At 44.2% G+C, this 21668-nt stretch overlaps 1 protein-coding gene across 1 annotated transcript in view; it reads left to right on the top strand.

Moving 5' to 3' along the window:
* Window positions 1–21668, top strand: part of rabgap1l (RAB GTPase activating protein 1-like) — a 550110-nt gene that overhangs the window by 9750 nt on the left and 518692 nt on the right. The window contains exon 2 of the mRNA XM_067990829.1: window positions 19781–19954. Within this exon, the coding sequence (XP_067846930.1) occupies window positions 19781–19954 (174 nt within the window). The remainder of the gene's footprint in view (window positions 1–19780; window positions 19955–21668) is intronic.

The following is a 21668-nucleotide window of genomic DNA, read 5'->3' as shown; positions in this document are numbered from 1 at the left end:
ATGTGATGTCCAGAGTGTGATGGATGCTCTCAAAAGAAACATTGTCTGTGAAAGCTGGCTGCCTTGGACGCTGTTCCAAATACCAGTGAGTATTTTCAGTTTTGGATTGGGTGCTCATGATGTCTTCTGTGTACACCCTGAAATTACATGGATTGTATAGTTTGCTTCTGTTTATAGCACTGGGAAATGATCCTCAAATACTATAATGCGGGTAGGATCAATCAAGAGAGTCTTCAGTTGAATTGAAAAAGTTACCAGTCAAGCTGACTTGTCATGCTGACAATGGCTTTCCGGTTTCAGTTAGACCAACTAGGCCTTCTAGATCAAAGCAGGTAGTGTTGATTCATTCAAATGCAAATAAGATTTTCAGAAAATAATATTTTGGGATATAGAATACAAGTAATTTGAGACATGACGTGGTAACTGTAATGCTTGGGAGGAACAGGTGACTTTGGACCTGTGGTTCCCAAATCTCTTCACCACTGGGGATTTTCCTGACCTCATGTCTGGGTCTGTTGTAGACTCATTGATGGAGATTGATTGCTGTGATTAGTCAACAACTCCATTATCATGTGACTACCAGGATGGTTGCTGATGGACCTCGGTCTTTTTTTGTGTTGCAATTCCTATAATCCCAAGTTCCACAGTATTCATGCCCCACAGTTTTGGGAGGGATAAGTTGGCATGGGTGGTACTGAATGTAGACATAATGCTGTGCCTGCAGTTGGTGGATATTGATGTGTTTCAAACCCCAAATCCTTGATAACATTAAGGAATTCCTCAGCTGTGACAAGTGTGTGGGGGAAGTAGTGACCACTTTTATACAGTGGTTTGTGAACTCTTCCCGTGATGGAAGGCTGAACACCTTCTGTATTCCAGTTATAAAATATGTCAAATATATTTATAGAGAAATACGTACTTTATTTTTTGTTTAAGGTAAAAAAAAAATTTGGATAACATGATTTTATAAAAAAAAGTCCAGCATTCCCCTTCTCATAGCCGTTGATTTGTAAACTGAATTTTTTTCTTCCTGAGTTGGTCGTGGATGTATGAGGTAATTGTACTTTGTTCAACTGTCTAACAATCTGCAGCATCACACGCTAATGTGGTCTAGCGATGAAGGGCTGCTAGCAATCTCTGAGCATTCAGTGGCTGCTGGTCAGGTATGTTGACACAGCTTTTATTGTAAAGAGGAGTTAATGGATACTCAGGAATGAGTTACAGGATTTATGTAAAGAATAACCAATACTATAAATCAGCAAATGTTACCCCAAATTTCATATTTCATGCAGACTGAGGCTGCCAGTGATTTACACAAAATTAATTTTGAAACCGTTGATTCACCTCGTGAAAAAACGCATAAGCAGCAGTAAATTTGCTGCAATACAGCAATTTGCACGACATTCAAAAAAGAGCCAGTATCTTCATACACACAACAGCAGCTGTTGAAGTTTTAAACTTGTACAGAGAAGTCGGGCTAAATTCAGACTGGATAAACGTGGGGCTGGTGGGGTGGCGACTATAAAATTCCATGCAGACAGGAGATCCCTCTCTTCAGAGCATCTCTTTACATTGTGATGTACAATACTATGCAAAAAAAAAAGAAAAACGGCTTTAAATCAGAGACTGCCTGCTGTATGTTGTGAATTTGATGTAAATGCAGTAAATCTAAATTTATGGGGTCCTGTACATGTGTGAATATTTCAAAAGAAGAGTTTACAGTATATGGATGTGCACCTAACTGAGAAGGCTGGGCGATGTGACCAACCGTGAGCAAAACTTGTGCAGTTTATCAATGTCATCTGAACTGGAATTAGAGAGAACTCTGAAATCATCCACATCGCATCTCATTACTTACAGATGTGGGTGTTTCCATTTGCCGTGACATTGCATTGTGTTTTTTGCTTGTGGCTGGCATCGGTATGCTGGAACGCATTGACAGCTGGCATGTCCGTGATCTACCCCAACGCTGAGGCAAGATCTTTGTGCCATAATTAATTCCAGGCTTATTGAACAATAATTAGCATTCGTCGAAGTTACTGGTACATTCTGTGTCTGGTTTTATATAGTGAGTAATAGATGCCCACAAAACAGCAATTTCGTCAAGGCATTCACAGTGCGGTGATGAGACAACAGCCCTGAAATCACTGTATCTGTTCCATTTCTTGGATGTGCCATTTTGTTTTGTTTTGCCAATGAGGAGATATGTGGCACAGATTAGATTGAAGTGAGATGACTTGATGGTTTATTAAGAGATAGCGTACGCTTAATTTCTGTGACATGCTTGGTGCAAGTTGGTAAAGGTAGGAAGTAGTTGTTGGAACTGTGTGTATTAAACAGGAATTACTTACTGTCATTTTGATTGTTTGAATAGTAATTCTTATTTACTGTTGATCATACTCACTTAAGGTTCTTTGATCCAGGGACTGCATGATTCTTGTTGAACAATGAGCTGCTGTTTTGGAAATAGTAGCATGTTATAGCAGAGTACATCAGCGTGCAACACCAGTCCAAATTGCTCTTTGGCAAATAAACTGGTAACTGAAGATCATCCTTTTAGAACTTGACTGTGAGTGATTTTCTCCAGTTTTTATTTATTTTTGCCGTAAAACAACCAATTACTTTGAGATCTGTTGAAGGATTTCATTTTGCACCTGGCTATTACTGTCAAAACCCCACTCTTGTTCATTACGGCTGTCGAATTGATGATTTCACTGCCTCGGTTCTCATCGTTTTTACGAAATTAAAATCAAGGACAGGGATCACTGTGCTGCTTGCAGTTTCGGCCCAAAGAGCCGAGTATACTGAGATGGCAGTTTAAAAAAAAATCAGCGAAAGGTTAATTAGGTCAGTGGGTTAATAGTGAAGATTCAGAACCGAAGTCTTGCTGTAGGCGGTTCCATGAAGTTTAGAAATTTTAAAAAAGGAATTTGGACACTAACAGTCTGGTTTCGGTCCCTCTTGATGTGGAGGCATTTGTTATTAAGGTTTAAGCAGTGTTGGAATTCAATTCACCTGCTGCCCTGTCCCAGGTTTAGACTTGGTGAAAGTCAGCAAGCCTGATCCGAAAGATGAACGGGACGTTCAGCCGTGCCATTTGCTGACCTGCGGCAGGCGCAGCGCGCTGGCCCCTGGATCTGGGGTTGAGAACGGGCAGCAGGTGTCGACCAAACGGGGTCTTGTGGTATTACTGAAGGGGAAGCGTGGACAAAAGTTAAACAGTTCCAGTATCAGCTGAGCTGTGGTCGGTCAAGGCCACTAATGTGCGATCATTGCGCAGTTTGAAGTAGAGGTTGATTTTTGCACGCGTACTTTGCCACATCTGTTTTTATGGTACTGGAAATGTTTCGCTTAACTCATTCGTTGAATCCAACCATTTATAGGAAATTAATCAGATCAAATACCGAGCATCTGTGCTGCACGGATTGCACAGCTACCAGGCAGAGCAAAGTCTGAGGTACGACCATGAACAAGCCACGTGGCTCCTCGGGAGCACTGGTTTGCAATGTATCTGCTGGCTTAATTAACAAATGAGCACGAGTAGCACAGATATGATGCTAATGCTACAAATACTCTTCGCATTCAAACTGTACGAAACGGGAAATTATTGGAATCGGTTTTTAATGCTCAGTAGTTTAGCTTTTTTTTAAAAAAAAAGACAAGGGCATATCTATCGGTGCTCCCAGGCTGCTGCCCCGGGGAAATTCTCCACTTAGACCCATCGGAGCTGAGAGCTGGTAAATGCCCCGAGAGTTATTGAGCCTAGTGTGGATTGGTTATCTTCATAAAAAATGCCTTTTGGTTCCCTTTTTAGGAGCTGAAGAGAGGGAAAAAAATAAACGTGAACGATCACCTGCTCTGCCCCAGGAATCAGCCCCTGGGTCCACCTTACTGAGTGTTTTCATGCTGCTCCGACCTGCACCAGTGCCATTGGGGCTGGTGCCTTCAGAGTGCACATTACTGGCCACGGACCACTCTTCCCCGACCCCGTTAATGAGCCGAGCCTAGCCCCGCAATTTGGGATGGGATCTATGGCGGGCTTCATGGACGGGCGGGAGTTGCGGTCTGCTGCACCTCCACCGGCAGATCTGGATTCCTGCAATTTCGGGGCTGGGATTTCTAGGCTTCTTGCAAAGGCACGTGAATAAGCAATACGGCAGAGGAAGGTTAAATTCTTGTTCTCCGCTGAGTAAATCTCAGCCGGCTCTACAGTTGACCTCACTATTCTGGACTTGGGAGGGGCAAAAAAAATAATTCGTGTTCCCACTCTTGCTTACAATCCCACTGGGCACTGAGTATATGGTGACATAAAGCGAGTATACGATCGGGTTTGGCTGCAATGTACCAATAGCCTGCTGATCCTCACTGTCTAGGTTCACACGAAGAATGGTGCCTTAGGCAAAATACTAAAGGGCTAGCACCTATGGATGGTGCTGTGTCCCAGTAAGGGTTAGTGCCTTCAGAAGAGTGGGGAGGGGGGAATAGAAAGGAGAAAAGGCTTCTATAATTCTTACCTCCTGACTCAGTGTGTACAGCAGCCTCACCTCCTCATTAATCTCCTGACTCAGTCTGAGGACAGTGTGTACAGCAGCCTCACCTCCTCATTAACCTCCTGACTCAGTCTGAGGACAGTGTGTACAGCAGCCTCACCTCCTCCTTAATCCCCTGACCCAGACTGAAGGTGCTGTGTACAGTAGTCTATCTGACCCAGTCTGAAGGTGGTGTGTACAATAATCTCTCTGACCCAGTCTGAAGGTGGTGCGTGCAATAGTCTGTCTGACCCAGTCTGAAGGTGGTGTGTACAATAATCTCTCTGACCCAGTCTGAAGGTGGTGTGTGCAATAGTCTGACCCAGTCTGAAGGTGGTGTGTACAATAATCTCTCTGACCCAGTCTGAAGGTGGTGTGTGCAATAGTCTGACCCAGTCTGAAGGTGGTGTGTGCAATAATCTCTCTGACCCAGTCTGAAGGTGGTGTGTACAATAATCTCTCTGACCCAGTCTGAAGGTGGTGTGTACAATAATCTCTCTGACCCAGTCTGAAGGTGGTGTGTGCAATAATCTCTCTGACCCAGTCTGAAGGTGGTGTGTACAATAATCTCTCTGACCCAGTCTGAAGGTGGTGTGTGCAATAGTCTGACCCAGTCTGAAGGTGGTGTGTGCAATAATCTCTCTGACCCAGTCTGAAGGTGGTGTGTACAATAATCTCTCTGACCCAGTCTGAAGGTGGTGTGTGCAATAATCTCTCTGACCCAGTCTGAAGGTGGTGTGTACAATAATCTCTCTGACCCAGTCTGAAGGTGGTGTGTGCAATAGTCTGACCCAGTCTGAAGGTGGTGTGTGCAATAATCTCTCTGACCCAGTCTGAAGGTGGTGTGTACAATAATCTCTCTGACCCAGTCTGAAGGTGGTGTGTACAATAATCTCTCTGACCCAGTCTGAAGGTGGTGTGTACAATAATCTCTCTGACCCAGTCTGAAGGTGGTTTGTGCAATAATCTCTCTGACCCAGTCTGAAGGTGGTGTGTACAATAATCTCTCTGACCCAGTCTGAAGGTGGTGTGTGCAATAATCTCTCTGACCCAGTCTGAAGGTGGTGTGTACAATAATCTCTCTGACCCAGTCTGAAGGTGGTGTGTACAATAATCTCTCTGACCCAGTCTGAAGGTGGTGTGTGCAATAATCTCTCTGACCCAGTCTGAAGGTGGTGTGTGCAATAATCTCTCTGACCCAGTCTGAAGGTGGTGTGTGCAATAATCTCTCTGACCCAGTCTGAAGGTGGTGTGTACAATAATCTCTCTGACCCAGTCTGAAGGTGGTGTGTACAATAATCTCTCTGACCCAGTCTGAAGGTGGTGTGTGCAATAGTCTGACCCAGTCTGAAGGTGGTGTGTGCAATAATCTCTCTGACCCAGTCTGAAGGTGGTGTGTACAATAATCTCTCTGACCCAGTCTGAAGGTGGTGTGTACAATAATCTCTCTGACCCAGTCTGAAGGTGGTGTGTACAATAATCTCTCTGACCCAGTCTGAAGGTGGTGTGTGCAATAATCTCTCTGACCCAGTCTGAAGGTGGTGTGTACAATAGTCTGTCTGACCCAGTCTGAAGGTGGTGTGTACAATAGTCTGTCTGACCCAGTCTGAAGGTGGTGTGTGCAATAATCTCTCTGACCCAGTCTGAAGGTGGTGTGTGCAATAATCTCTCTGACCCAGTCTGAAGGTGGTGTGTACAATAATCTCTCTGACCCAGTCTGAAGGTGGTGTGTGCAATAATCTCTCTGACCCAGTCTGAAGGTGGTGTGTACAATAGACTCTCTGACCCAGTCTGAAGGTGGTGTGTACAATAATCTCTCTGACCCAGTCTGAAGGTGCTGTGTACAATAGACTCTCTGACCCAGTCTGAAGGTGGTGCATGCAATAATCTCTCTGACCCAGTCTGAAGGTGCTGTGTACAGTAGTCTGTCTGACCCAGTCTGAAGGTGGTGTGTACAATAATCTCTCTGACCCAGTCTGAAGGTGGTGTGTACAATAATCTCTCTGACCCAGTCTGAAGGTGGTGTGTGCAATAATCTCTCTGACCCAGTCTGAAGGTGGTGTGTACAATAATCTCTCTGACCCAGTCTGAAGGTGGTGTGTACAATAGACTCTCTGACCCAGTCTGAAGGTGGTGTGTGCAATAGTCTCTCTGACCCAGTCTGAAGGTGGTGTGTGCAATAGTCTGTCTGACCCAGTCTGAAGGTGGTGTGTACAATAATCTCTCTGACCCAGTCTGAAGGTGGTGTGTACAATAGACTCTCTGACCCAGTCTGAAGGTGGTGTGTACAATAATCTCTCTGACCCAGTCTGAAGGTGGTGTGTGCAATAATCTCTCTGACCCAGTCTGAAGGTGGTGTGTGCAATAATCTCTCTGACCCAGTCTGAAGGTGGTGTGTGCAATAGTCTGTCTGACCCAGTCTGAAGGTGGTGTGTGCAATAGTCTGACCCAGTCTGAAGGTGGTGTGTACAATAATCTCTCTGACCCAGTCTGAAGGTGGTGTGTACAATAAGCTCTCTGACCCAGTCTGAAGGTGGTGTGTACAATAATCTCTCTGACCCAGTCTGAAGGTGGTGTGTACAATAGACTCTCTGACCCAGTCTGAAGGTGGTGTGTACAATAATCTCTCTGACCCAGTCTGAAGGTGGTGTGTACAATAAGCTCTCTGACCCAGTCTGAAGGTGGTGTGTACAATAATCTCTCTGACCCAGTCTGAAGGTGGTGTGTACAATAGACTCTCTGACCCAGTCTGAAGGTGGTGTGTACAATAATCTCTCTGACCCAGTCTGAAGGTGGTGTGTACAATAAGCTCTCTGACCCAGTCTGAAGGTGGTGTGTACAATAGACTCTCTGACCCAGTCTGAAGGTGGTGTGTGCAATAGTCTCTCTGACCCAGTCTGAAGGTGGTGTGTGCAATAGTCTGTCTGACCCAGTCTGAAGGTGGTGTGTACAATAATCTCTCTGACCCAGTCTGAAGGTGGTGTGTACAATAGACTCTCTGACCCAGTCTGAAGGTGGTGTGTACAATAATCTCTCTGACCCAGTCTTAAGGTGGTGTGTACAATAATCTCTCTGACCCAGTCTGAAGGTGGTGTGTGCAATAATCTCTCTGACCCAGTCTGAAGGTGGTGTGTACAATAGACTCTCTGACCCAGTATTGCTAATATATAGATATAATACTCTTTGCATTCAAAGCATACATTTTAAACACCTCTATCAAATCACCTCTTAATCTCTTCCGTTCCAAGAAAAATAGCCCCAGCCTTGCCCTCGCTGTCTCTTGATGAACAATTTTTCAGCGTTTCCATCTCTACAATGCCGATAAGGTGGATGTTGCCGTTCACAGAGCTGATTGCTGACTTCATGGCCCCAGATTATACTTACTGTAGAGTTAATTCCATGTTACTGAGATAGCCGTGCTCGCTTATGGTTACTGCCTTTGTCCTCCCATTTCAAATTGGAGTTTTAACCGTGGAGATGCATTTTAAGTAATGTCTCTTGTTCTCCCATTTTAATTGTATGCTCTGATTTATAGAGCAACACTGTAACTGACTTGACTTTTTTTTTGCTGAATTGGTTGGTTGAATACTAAGGTTAAGATTAGAGTTAATACAGCTGGTATCACATGACTAGTCACAGTATACATATATATGTGGTTGAGAGTTTTTCTTTATATGGACAAGTTCACTTGTTACTGTCATGTCTTACTCTTATTTTACATTGATTTAAGACAATCTGCTGTGACAGATAGTAAACTGATTTCTGGGCAGCAATGAGGAGCCTTGGTGGTGGATAAGAAAAAGACTAAATGGAATCTCTGGCACTGTCTTATGAAATGCTGGTCTACACACAGTGCATTAAACCCGCTCACGGAGTCTGTCTTTAAATGAGAAACAGGGTGGAGTAGGCATTTAACTGAGTAATCTGCAAACACAGCCAGCTCTGTAGACCTACCTCTACATTCAGTTGCAAATTTTTATTTCCCAGTTGGGCAGTAGTTTAGAATAACTGTTTACAGGACCTGTGACCTGAACATCCTCATTTGGAATATTGTGTTCAACTCTGGGTGCCCCACTGCAGGAAGAATATACTGGCCTTGGAGAAAGCCCAACAGCGATTCACCAGCGTGTTATATGGAATGAAGGAACTGAGCTATGGTGAGGGACTGGGTAAACTTGGGTTATGTTCCCTGGAGACGAGGAGGTTAAAGGGTGATATGATCAATGTGTTCAAACTTATGAAGGGGAATTTACAGGGTAGATAGGGAATGACTCTAGTAGGGGAATTAGGAACAAGGGGATTGAATCACAAAATTAGAACTAAGATGGTTAATAGCGAACACAGGTAAAATGTCTTCACACAAAGGGTCATGGGAATGTGAAATGCACTGCCCCAGAAGGTGATGGATGCAGATTCAAATAAAAGGGATAGATATTTATTGGGAAGCAGATGACTAAGGAATATGGAGAAAGGGCAGGGTTTTGGAAGTATGAAGAGCTGTCATGACTAATAAAGTGGTGGGGCGGGTTCGATGGCCTACTCCTCTTCGCATGATTGATTTTAATGGGATTTTGACGTGGGCTGCGTTAGGTAGAAGATTTGGTCCTGGTAAGCTGTATGTTGTGGAATGTATAACAACAACTTAGCACCTTTTAATGTAATGAAGCGTCCTAAGATGTTTCACAGGAGAATTATCAGACAAAATTTGACACCGAGCTACGTAAGGAGATATTAGGACAGGTGATCAAAAGCTTGGTCAAAGAGCTAGGTTTTAAGGAGCGTCTTAAAGGAGGAGAGAGCTTTAGAGAGGCGGAGAGGTTTAGGGAGGGAACTCGAGCTTAGGGTCTAGGCAGCTGAAGGCACGGCTGAATGAAAAGGCGAAGGAATTCGGGGATGCACGAGGAATGCAGAATTCTCGGAGGGTTGTAAGGCTGGAGGAGGTTACAGGGATAGGGAGGGGCGAGGCTGTGGAGGGATTTGAAAATAAGGATGGGAATTTTAAAATCGAGGTGTTCCCGGACCGGGAGCCAATGTCGGTCAACGAGCACCGGGGGTGATTGGTGAGCAGGACTTGGTGCGAGTTAGGATATGGGCAGCAGAGTTTTGGATGAGCTCAAGTTTATGGAGGGTGGGAGGCCAGCCAGGAGAGCATTGGAATAGTCAGGTCTGGAGATAACAAAGGCATGGATGAGGGTTTCATCTGTATATTGTGGGATGTATAAAGTCTGTCATTTGTTCCCAGACCTTTGTGCTGCTGTGTGACCGAACACTATGGTAATAGAATCTTACAGCACAGAAAGAGGCAATTTGTCCCATTGTGCCTGTGCTGGCTCTTTGAAAGAGCTATCCAATTTATCCCTCGACCAGCATTATTAAAACAGATTATCTGGCCATTATCACGTTGCTGTTTGTGGGATCTTGCTATGGGCAAATTGGCGCTAGTGTTTCCTACATCACAACTGTGACTACACTTCAACAGTACTTCATTGGTTGTGAAGAACTTTGGGACATCCTGAGGTCGTTAAAGACATGCTATAAATGCAAGTCTCTCTTGCATGACTGGCTAGTGTTCCCAGCGTTTGTTTTTTGTTTCAGATTTCCAGCATCTGCAATATTTTGTGTGTAACATTAAAACCGTTCTGGAAAGCTCTGATTGTCGTCATTGGGTCTAATGAGCATGCTTCATAGTTGTGCACTGATGTTTCATTCAGGGCTGTCAGGCAGGAGAATCTCAGATCATTCTTTACCTTAAGGCATGCAAGGCACTTTGTCTTTTCCCACCTCATGCTTTTGTGTGATTGTCATTTTCGAATGTCTTTGCTTACACATCCCCTGGGATGCACATCAAACTTTGATAATCCTTGCTCTATTGTGTAAACGCATGAAGCATAGTAAATAAGGTTGGTGAGCTGCAGGTGCAGTGAGCTACATGGGAATATGATGTAGTGGCGATAACGGAGACCTGGCTCAAAAAAGGGCAGGATTGGGTACTAAATATTCCTGGATACAAGGTGTTCAGGAAAGATAAGGAAGGAAAAAAAGGAGGGGGATGGCATTGATCAAGGAGAATATTGCTGGAGAGAGAGGATGTCCTGGAGAGGTCAAGGACAGAATCTATTTGGTGAGAGTTAAGAAACAAAAGAGGTGCCATTACGCTACTGGGTGTATTCTATAGGCCACCAACTAGTGGGAAGGAGATAGAGGAACAAATTTACAGAGAAATTAGTGGTGCAAGAGCTATAGAGAAGTGATAATGGGGGACTTCAAATATCCTAATATAGACTGGGATAGTAATAGTGTAAAGGGCAAAGAGGGGGAGGAATTTCTGAAGTGTTCAAGGGAACTTTCTTGACCAGTACACTTCCAACCCAACAAAGAAGGAGGCATTGCTGGATCTGGTTTTGGGGAATGAGGTGGGTCAAGTGGAGCAAGTGTCAGTGGGGGGGGAACATTTAGGGAACAGTGATCATAATATCATAAGGTTTAGATTAGCTATGGAAAAGAACAAGGAGCAATCTAAAGTAAAAATACTCACTTGGAGGAGGGCCAATTTTAGTGGAGTGAGAACGGATCTGGCCCGGGTAAATTGGAATCAAAGATTGGCAGGCAAAACTGTAATTGAACAATGGGCGGTCTTCAAAGAGGTGGTGGTTCGGGTACAGTCTAGGTACATTCCCATGAGGGGGAAAAGTAGGGCAACTAAAGCCAGAGCTCCCTGGATGACAAAAGAGATAGAGAGTAAGATGAAGCAGAAAAAAGGGGCATGTGACAGATGTCAGGTTGATAATATAAGTGAGAACCAGGCTGAATATAGAACGTTCAGAGGGGAAGTGAAAAAGGAAATGACAGGGGCAAAGAGAGAGTATGAGAATAGACTAGCGGTAACATTCAGTATGTGGATGGCCCGACTAGAGAGGGGGCAAAACTTGACCTCCTCTTGGGAAATAAGGAAGGGCAGGTGACAGAAGTGTTAGTGAGGGATCACTTTGGGACCAGTGATCATAATTCCATTAGTTTTAAGATAGCTATGGAGAAGGATAGGTCTGGCCCAAAAGTTAAAATTCTAAATTGGGGAAAGGCCAATTTTGATGGTATTAGACAGGAACTTTCAGAAGTTGATTGGGAGAGTCTGTTGGCAGGCAAAGGGACGTCTGGTAAGTGGGAGGCTTTCAAAAGTGTGTTAACCAGGGTTCAGGGTAAGCACATTCCTTATAAAGTGAAGGGCAAGGCTGGTAGAAGTAGGGAACCTTGGATGACTCGGGAGATTGAGGCACTAGTCAAAAATAAGAAGGAGGCATATGACATGCATAGGCAGCTGGGATCAAGTGGATCTCTTGAAGAGTATAGAGATTGCCGGAGTAGAGTTAAGAGAGAAATCAGGAGGGCAAAAAGGGGATATGAGATTGCTTTGGCAGATCAGGCAAAGGTGAATCCAAAGAGCTTCTACAAATACATAAAGGGCAAAAGGGTAACTAGGGAGAGAGTAGGGCCTCTTAAGGATCAACAAGGTCATCTATGTGCGGAACCACAAGAGATGGGTGAGATCCTGAATGAATATTTCACATCGGTATTTACGGTTGAGAAAGGCATGGATGTTAGGGAACTTGGGGAAATAAATAGTGATGTCTTGAGGAGTGTACATATTACAGAGAGGGAGGTGCTGGAAGTCTTAACGCGCATCAAGGTAGATAAATCTCCGGGACCTGATGAAATGTATCCCAGGACGTTATGGGAGGTTAGGGAGGAAATTGCGGGTCCCCTAGCAGAGATATTTGAATCATCCACCGCTACAGGTGAGGTGCCTGAAGATTGGAGGGTAGCAAATGTTGTGCCTTTGTTTAAGAAGGGCGGCAGGGAAAAGCCTGGGAACTACAGACCAGTGAGCCTGACATCTGTAGTGGGTAAGTTGTTAGAGGGTATTCTGAGGGACAGAATCTACAGGCATTTGGAGAGGCAGGGACTAATTAGGAACAGTCAGCATGGTTTTGTGAGAGGAAAATCATGTCTCACGAATTTGATTGAGTTTTTTGAAGGGGTAACCAAGAAGATAGATGAGGGCTGTGCAGTAGACGTGGTCTACATGGACTTCAGCAAAGCATTTGACAAGGTACCGCATGGTAGGTTGTTACATAAGGTTAAATCTCATGGGATCCAAGGTGAGGTAGCCAATTGGATACAAAATTGGCTTGACGACAGAAGACAGAGGGTGGTTGTCGAGGGTTGTTTTTCAAACTGGATGCCTGTGTCCAGCGGTGTGCCTCAGGGATCGGTGCTGGGTCCGCTGTTATTTGTTATTTATATTAATGATTTGGATGAGAATTTAGGAAGCATGGTTAGTAAGTTTGCAGATGACACCAAGATTGGTGGCATTGTGGACAGTGAAGAAGGTTATCTAGGATTGCAACGGGATCTTGATAAATTGGGCCAGTGGGCCGATGAATGGCAGATGGAGTTTAATTTAGATAAATGTGAGGTGATGCATTTTGGTAGATCGAATCGGGCCAGGACCTACTCCGTTAATGGTCGGGCGTTGGGGAGAGTTATAGAACAAAGAGATCTAGGAGTACAGATTCATAGCTCCTTGAAAGTGGAGTCACAGGTGGATAGGGTGGTGAAGAAGGCATTCAGCATGCTTGGTTTCATTGGTCAGAACATTGAATGCAGGAGTTGGGATGTCTTGTTGAAGTTGTACAGGGCATTGGTGAGGCCACACTTGGAGTACTGTGTACAGTTCTGGTCACCCTATTATAGAAAGGATATTATTAAACTAGAAAGAGTGCAGAAAAGATTTACTAGGATGCTACCGGGACTTGATGGTTTGACTTACAGGGAGAGGTTAGACAGACTGGGACTTTATTCCCTGGAGAGTAGGAGGTTAAGGGGTGATCTTATAGAAGTCTATAAAATAATGAGGGGCATAGATAAGGTCGATAGTCAAAATCTTTTCCCAAAGGTAGGGGAGTCTATAACGAGGGGGCACAGATTTAAGGTGAGAGGGGAGAGATACAAAAGGATCCAGAGGGGCAATTTTTTCACTCAAAGGGTGGTGAGTGTCTGGAACGAGCTGCCAGAGGCAGTAGTAGAGGCGGGTACAATTTTGTCTTTTAAAAAGCATTTGGACAGTTACATGGGTAAGATGGGTATCGAGGGATATGGGCCAAGTGCAGGCAATTGGGACTAGCTTAGTGGTATAAACTGGGCGACATGGACATGTTGGGCCGAAGGGCCTGTTTCCATGTTGTAACTTCTATGATTCTATGATTCTATAAAATGGAATCTAAAAGTCTTCTATAGGCATATCAATAGTAAACGGGTAGTAAGAGGAAGGGTGGGACCAAAAAGGAGATCTACGCATGGAGGCAGAGGGCATAGCTGAGGTACTAAATGAGTACTTTGCATTGGTCTTTACCAAAGAAGAAGATGCTGCCAAAGTCACAATAAAAGAGGAGGTAGTTGAGATACTGGATGGGCTAAAAATTGATAGAGGAGGTACTAGAAAGGCTGGCTGTATTTAAAGTAGATAAGACATGGTCCGGATGGGATGCATCCCAGGATGCTAAGGGAAGTAAGGGTGGAAATTGCGGAGGTACTGGCCATAATCTTCCAATAATCCTTGGATATGGGGGTGGCGCCGGAGGACTGGAGAATTACAGATGTTCAAAAATGGGTGTAGGGATAAACCCAGCAACTACAGGCCAGTCAGTTTAACCTCGGTGGTGGCGAAACTTTTAGAAACGATAATCCGGGACAAAATTAATATCACTTGGACAAGTGGGGATTAATTAAGGAAAGCCAGCACGGATTTGTTAAAGGCAAATCATGTTTAACTAACTTGATTGAGTTCATTGATGAGGTAACAGAGAGGGTCGATGATGTAGTGTATGTGGACTTCCAAAAGGCGTTTGATAAAGTGCCATATAATTGGCTTATCATCAAAGTTGAAGCCCATGGAATAAAAGGGGCAGTTGCAGCATGGATATGAAATTGTCTAAGTGACAGGAAACAGAGAGTAGTGGTGAACGGTTGTTTTTCAGACTGGAGGAATGTATACAGTAATGTTCCCCAGGGGTTGGTACTACGAACACTGCTTTTCTTGATATATATTAATCACTTGCACTTGTGTGTATGGGGCACAATTTCAAAATTTGCAGATGATGCAAAGCTTGGAAGTGTAATGAACAGTGAGGATGATAGTGATAGATTTCAAGAGAACATAGACAGGCTGGTGGAATGGGCGGACACGTGGCAGATGATCTGGGGTGAGGCAATATAAACTAAAGGGTACAATTCTAAAGGGGGTGCAGGATCAGAGAGATCTGGGGGTATTTGTGCACAAATCTTTGAAAGTGGCAGGACAGGTTGAGAAAGCGGTTAAAGAAGCATACGGGACTTGGGCTTTATAAATAGAGGCATAGAGTACAAAAGCAAAAAAGTTATGATGAACCTTTATAAAACACTGGCTTGGCCACAACTGGAGTGTTGTGTTCAATTCTGGGCATCACACTTTAGGAAGGATGTGAAGTCCTTAGAGAGGGTGCAGAAAAGATTTACTAGAATGGTTCCAGGGTTGAGGGACTTCAGTTATGTGGATAGACTGGAGAAGCTGGGGTGGTTCTCTTTGGAGCAGAGATGGTTGAGAGGAGATTTGATAGAGGTATTCAAAATCATGAAGGGTCTAGACAGAGTCGATAGAGAGAAACTGTTCCCTTTGGTGGAAGGGTCAAGACGCAAAGGCGAGATGAGGAATAACTTTTTTCCACAGCGAGTGGTTAGGATCTGGAATGCACTGCCCGAGGGGGTGGTGGAGGCAGATTCAATCGTGACTTTCAAAAGGGAACTGGATAAGTACTTGAAGGGAAAAAAATTGCAGGCTACGGGGAATGGGCGGGGGTGTGGGAATAGCTGGATTGCTCTTGCAGAGAGCCGGCACAGACTCGATGGGCCGAATGGCCACCTTCTGTGCTGTAACCATTCTACGATTCTATTGTGAAGAATGAAAAGACAGTACCAGTAAAAAGCAAGACTTTCTGTAATGGACAGCTAATTTCCTGATGAGGGTGATTTGTAAAATTGTTTTCTACACTTTCTTCCCTTCTACCTGGTGAGTTTCCTTATTCTCTTTCCTGCTGTTGGCTCTCCTTGTATTTTCTCCATTACTTTTCTTTTGGGTTTATAAATCAAGTTAAAATCAGAAACTCCAGTTGATGTACAGCACAGTTTAATTGCAAACTAAAGTTCTGTCTATACTGTCCCAAGGCTGCCTGAATCCTTGGCAATTGAATTGCCTTTAACGGGACCATTCAAACAGTTTATTCCCAGTTTTTTTCTGGGTCAGTGAATTGGTTTGAAAAGAAATTCTGCCTGATTCTGACCCGCAAGAAGAGGAATTCTCCCCTGTCCTAGTGAATCTTGAGCTGCATGTATGTCATTGTTCTGACATCATGCGTGTTGTATGATGACTTATGTATGCAACGTGTGTGATGACATCACTAACACAATGCATGCACATTCTACGACCTGATTTTCAGGTCCACATTCTGCAAGAGAAGCAACTTGAGTTAAGTTGTCTTGGTTATGTTGCTCCTTAGTTCTTTAATGAGTTCCTACCTTACTATTATTTATACTGGGAAGAAGCAGCTGAGACCAGAAGCAAAAGTGTGCCAGTGTTAACTTCAGGTTGTCATCAGCCGAAGTGTGAATGAAAGCGTTGGATCTGTGCCCTTCTGATTAAACATAAAAAGAAATTATTCCTCTTTTTGGAGCGGGAGAGTTAATGCACAGAACAGACTCATGGCCTTTCCCCAGTGATCATATAAGGTGTTCTGACCACAATGTAGACTGTTAGGACATTGGTTCTTTGATATTCCCTACATTTTGCGTTCCTAATTCCAAGTAGGATATCTAGTTGAGGCAAAGTGATTCCTCAAAGGAAAAGAGGGAAACTCAGTTATGAGAATAGATTAGCGGGTAACATGAAAGGGATCCCAAAAGTTTTTTATAAACATGTAAATAGTAAAAGGGTAGTCAAGGGAAGGATGGGACCGATTAGGGACCAAAAAGGAGATCATCTTGTGGAGGCAGAGGGCATGGCTGAGGTACTAAATGAATACTTTACATCAGTCTTCATTAAAGAGGAGGATGCTGCCAGTGTCAGAGTAAAAGAGGAGGTAGTGGTGATATTGGATAGGATAAAAATAGATAAAGAGGAGGGACTAAAAAGGTTGGCAGTACTCAAAGTAGAAAAGTCACCCGGTCCAGATGATTTGCATCCTAGGGGAAGTAATTGAAATTGTGGAGGCTCTGGCCACAATCTTTCAATCCTCCTTAGATACGGGAGAGCTGCCAGAGGACTGGAGGATTGTAAATGTTACACCCCTGTTTAAAAAAGGGGAGAGGGATAGACCCGGCCACTATAGGCCAGTCAGCCTAACAGTGATGGTGGGGAAACTTTTAGAGACAATAATCCGGGACAAAATTAATTGGCACATTGAAAAATATGGGTTACTAAATGAAAGCCAGCATGGATTTGTTAAAGGCAAATCATGTTTGACTAACTTGATTGAGTTCTTTCAAGAAGTAACGGAGAGGGTTGATGAGGGTAGTGTGATTGATGTGTTTATGGACTTTCAAAAGGCATTTGATAGAGTACTGCACAATAGACTTGTTAGCAAAATTGAAGTCCATGGGATTAAAGGGACAGTGGCTACGTAGATACGCAATTGGCTAATGGACAGAGAGCAGAGAGTCGTGGTGATCGGTTGTTTTTCAGACTGGAGGGAAGTATACAGTGGTGTTCCCCAGGGGTCAGTATTAGGACCACTGCAACCATCTTCAGCTGCTTCATCAATGACCTTCCCTCCATCATAAGGTCAGAAATGGGGATGTTCGCTGATGACTGCACAGTGTTCAGTTCCATTCGCAACCCCTCAGATAATGAAGCAGTCCGAGCCCGCATGCAGCAAGACCTGGATAACATCCAGGCTTGGGCTCATAAGTGGCAAGTAACATTCGCGCCAGATAAGTGCCAGGCAATGACCATCTCCAACAAGAGAAAGTCTAACCACCTCCCCTTGACATTCAACGGCATTACCATCGCCGAATCCCCCACCATCAACATCCTGGGGGTCACCATTGACCAGAAACTGAACTGGACCAGCCATATAAATATTGTGGCTACGAGAGCAGGTCAGAGGCTGGGTGTTCTGCGGCGAGTGACTCACCTCCTGACTCCCCAAAGCCTTTCCACCATCTACAAGGCACAAGTCAGGAGTGTGATGGAATACTCTCCACTTGCCTGGATGAGTGCAGCTCCAACAACACTCAAGAAGCTCGACACCATCCAAGATAAAGCAGCCCGCTTGATTGGCACCCCATCCATCACCCTAAACATTCACTCCCTTCACCACCGGCGCACTGTGGCTGCAGTGTGTACCATCCACAGGATGCACTGCAGCAACTCGCCAAGGCTTCTTCGACAGCACCTCCCAAACCCGCGACCTCTACCACCTAGAAGGACAAGAGCAGCAGGCACATGGGAACAACACCACCTGCACGTTCCCCACCAAGTCACACACCATCCCGACTTGGAAAAAAATTGCCGTTCCTTCATCGTCGCTGGGTCAAAATCCTGGAACTCCCTTCCTAACAGCACTGTGGGAGAACCGTCACCACACGGACTGCAGCGGTTCAAGAAGGCGGCTCACCACCACCTTCTCGAGGGCAATTAGGGATGGGCAATAAATGCTGGCCTTGCCAGCGACGCCCACATCCCGTGAACGAATAAAAAAAAAATATAATGACCTGGACTTGGGTATAGAGGGTATAATTTCAAAGTTTGCGGATGACACGAAACTTGGAAATGTAGTAAATAGTGAGGAGGATAGTAACAGACTTCAGGAGGACATAGACTGGTGAAATGGGCAGACACATGGCAGATGAAAATTAATGCAGAGAATTGTGAAGTGATTCATTTTGGTCGGAAGAATGAGGAGAGGCAATATAAACTAAATGGTACAATTTTAAAGGGGGTGCAGGAACAGAGAGACCTGGGGATGTATGTACACAAGAAGGTTGTTAAAAAGGCATTTGGGATCCATGACTTTATAAATAGAGGCATAGAGTACAAAAGCAAGGAAGTTATAAATCACTGATTCGGCCCCAGCTGGAGTATTGTGACCAATTTTGGGCAGCACACTTTAGGAAGGATGTCAAGGCCTTAGAGAGGGTGCAGAAGAGATTTGCTATACTGGTACCAGGGATGAAGGGTTTCAGTTATGTGGAAAAACTGGGGTTGTTCTCCTTAAAGCAGAGAAGGTTAAGGGGAGATTTGATGGAAATGTTCAACATTATGAAGGGTTTTTGGTAGAGTAAGTAAGGAGAAAGTGTTTCAAGTGGCAGAAGTGTCGGTAACCAGAGGACACAGATGTAAGGTAATTGGCAAAAGAACCAGAGGCGATGCGAGGAAGATTTTTTTTATGCAGCGAGTTATGATCTGGAACGCACTGCCTGAAAGGGTAGTGGAAGCAGATTCAATCGTAAATTTCAAAAGGGAATTGGATAAATACTTGAAGGGGAAAAATTTTCAGGGCTATGGAGAAAGAGCAGGTAAGTGGGACTAATTGGATAGCTCTTTCAAAGAGCCGGCAGAGGCACGATGGACCGAATGGCCTCCTTCTGTGCTGGATCATTCTATGAATAAACCCGCACTGTTTTTGAATGTGTCTCACTGGCTGTTTGAATAGTTGTATTTACAGAGGCACAAGGGCGCAGAATGTAGGCTTTCTATTTAGGCATGTGTTGGGCGGTGTGATGATGGCACACATCTGACATTTGGTGTGTTGAACCTGCCTCTGGTTCCAGATTCAGTGTAATTAGCATATTGTGGGTGAGTAATGCCTCTCATGAGGAGCCCAACCCCCTGGTGGGTGAGAAGTTGTGTGAAGTCGATAGTTTAACGCAACTGCTGGGAGTATACACTTGGCGGAACTTTTTGTCATTGAGGCCAATCTGAGCACTGTGAAAATAATTGTGGGATGTCATTTAGCTTAACTGTCTTGCTTTTTTATCTTGTGCTTTAGAGAAGTTCAAAACCTAAACTTGATTTTCTCTCAGTTTATCCTGTTTTTTTTTTGGCTCTAATTTTTCCCCTCTGATTTTTCTCCATAGTTTTTGATGCTAAAAATAAAACTGAAAAACAGCAATAAAAATTGATTTTAAACGTCCTTATACATATTGTAATCTGTCTTTTTCAGGTTGTTGCTGTGCGTGGTGTTGAGGATTGTGAAATGGATGATCAAGCCTCTTTGCGCAAGGTGAGCGGTTCGTCGGACTCTGTTTCTACATTGAACAGCGAGGAATTTGTCATTGTGCCTCAACAAGCAGAAGATTCTTCCTCTACCAATGGGGAGGAAAAACCAGCACTGAAGGTAATCAGGAGTTTCTTTTCTGAACCTATTTTCAAGGATGAACCTTTTGTGTCCATTTTCAAAAAAAATATTTGTTCTCCCTCTCTTTATACCTCAGACCCTCCGCTGCTTAAACCCTTATCTATGCCTCTATCATCTCCGGATTCGATTGCTCCAATGCTTTTTTGACCAGCCTCACATCCTCCACCCTGCTCGTCCATACTTCTGCCCCCTCGATTCTAGTCCTCACCAAGTTCCTCTCGTCCATCACCCCCATCCTTACTGACCTTCCTGGTTTCCCAATGCCTCCGATTTAAAATTCTCATCCTTGTGTTTAAATCCTTCCATGGCTTTGTCCTTCCCTATTTCGTTAACCTCCTGTAGCGCTACAACTTCCACCAACTCTTCATGCTTCGGCCTCTTGTGCATTGCCCCCTCTCTTTGCCTCATCATTGGCGCCTGGAATTCTCTCCATAACACGCTTTACCTCCCTCTCCTCCTTACAGCCCACCTCTTTGACCACGCAAAAGCAACAGGTGAAGGAATTTAGTTTGTTTCTAAGAATCTGTTTTGGTTGGTACAACACCTTGGTGACTTACAGTTCTAAAAGTGCAATTCCGCGTTCTTGTACATGATGCACATAACGTGTGGGTAGTGCAATACTTCCTGCTGTATGCAGCTGACTCACATTTGGAATTCAAAGGATTTGAGGCGCTGGTTAATTCCTGTAATTTAATTTCCATGGCTGTTGTTAAAAGACACAGGCTTGTTTTAGGTCATCTGGCCTAGATCTTCTGGTGAGAAGCTCAAAGCAATTGGACCTCATCCACAATGAATGTAAAGAATGAGATAAAGATAAGATGATAAAAACTCATGTCTGGTCAGCTTTCATTTGAGAGTTTCTTCAGTGCTTCAAATAAAGAAGCATGATTGTAATTGCGAAGTTGATAGTGCCCAGAAAAGTGCTGCATAGGAGTGGCACAATTGTCTCTAGTTACAATGAGTGAACTACTTATTATGTTTCAGTTGTGATCTGAGTGGAATCTTCCACCAATCTGAGATGACTGTGCCAGCTCTTGGTAGGTCAGATTCAGCATGGGCAGTGGGTATGTTCACTGCTTTTGTCAACCCAGCTGTTCATACGTTGGGTAAGTTTTGTGGATGCCTGCAACACAATGTCATAACTCATCCTGAATTCTTAGATGTGCGTACAGTGGGGGATGGTACATGTCTGAGGTGCTAGGTTCACTTGAATAACTTTGCACTTAGAATCATAGAAAAGTTACAGCACGGAAAGAGGCTATTTGGCCACAACTGGAGTATTGTGTCCAGTTCTGGGCACCAAACTTTAGGAAAGATGTGAAGGCGTCAGAGAGGGTGCAGAAGAAATTTACTAGAATGATTCCAGGGATGAGGGACTTCAGTTACGTGGATAGACTGGAGAAGCTGGGGTTGTTCTCCTTGGAACAGAGAAGGCTGAGAGGAGATTTGATCGAGGTGTTCAAAATCATGAAGGGTCTAGACAGAAGAGGTCTAGAGAGAAACTGTTCCCATTGGTGGAACGGTCGAGAACCAGAGGAAAAGTATGAGATCAAGTTTTGTGGATGTTCAAAACCGTTCCCTTTGTAGTCTGCTCTGGTCAAAGTGCCCCTAGTCTTTTCTCCCATTCTTGTGTAGCTATTGATTGGCCTTTCTTCTCTCGTTAAACCCCTCACTGTGGAGGGATTTACCTCTA

The sequence above is a fragment of the Heptranchias perlo genome, chromosome 9 (genome assembly GCF_035084215.1).
Source record: "Heptranchias perlo isolate sHepPer1 chromosome 9, sHepPer1.hap1, whole genome shotgun sequence".
NCBI lineage: Eukaryota > Metazoa > Chordata > Chondrichthyes > Hexanchiformes > Hexanchidae > Heptranchias > Heptranchias perlo.
Note: the sequence above shows the minus strand (reverse complement) of the source record. Positions and strands in the feature narration are given on the sequence as shown.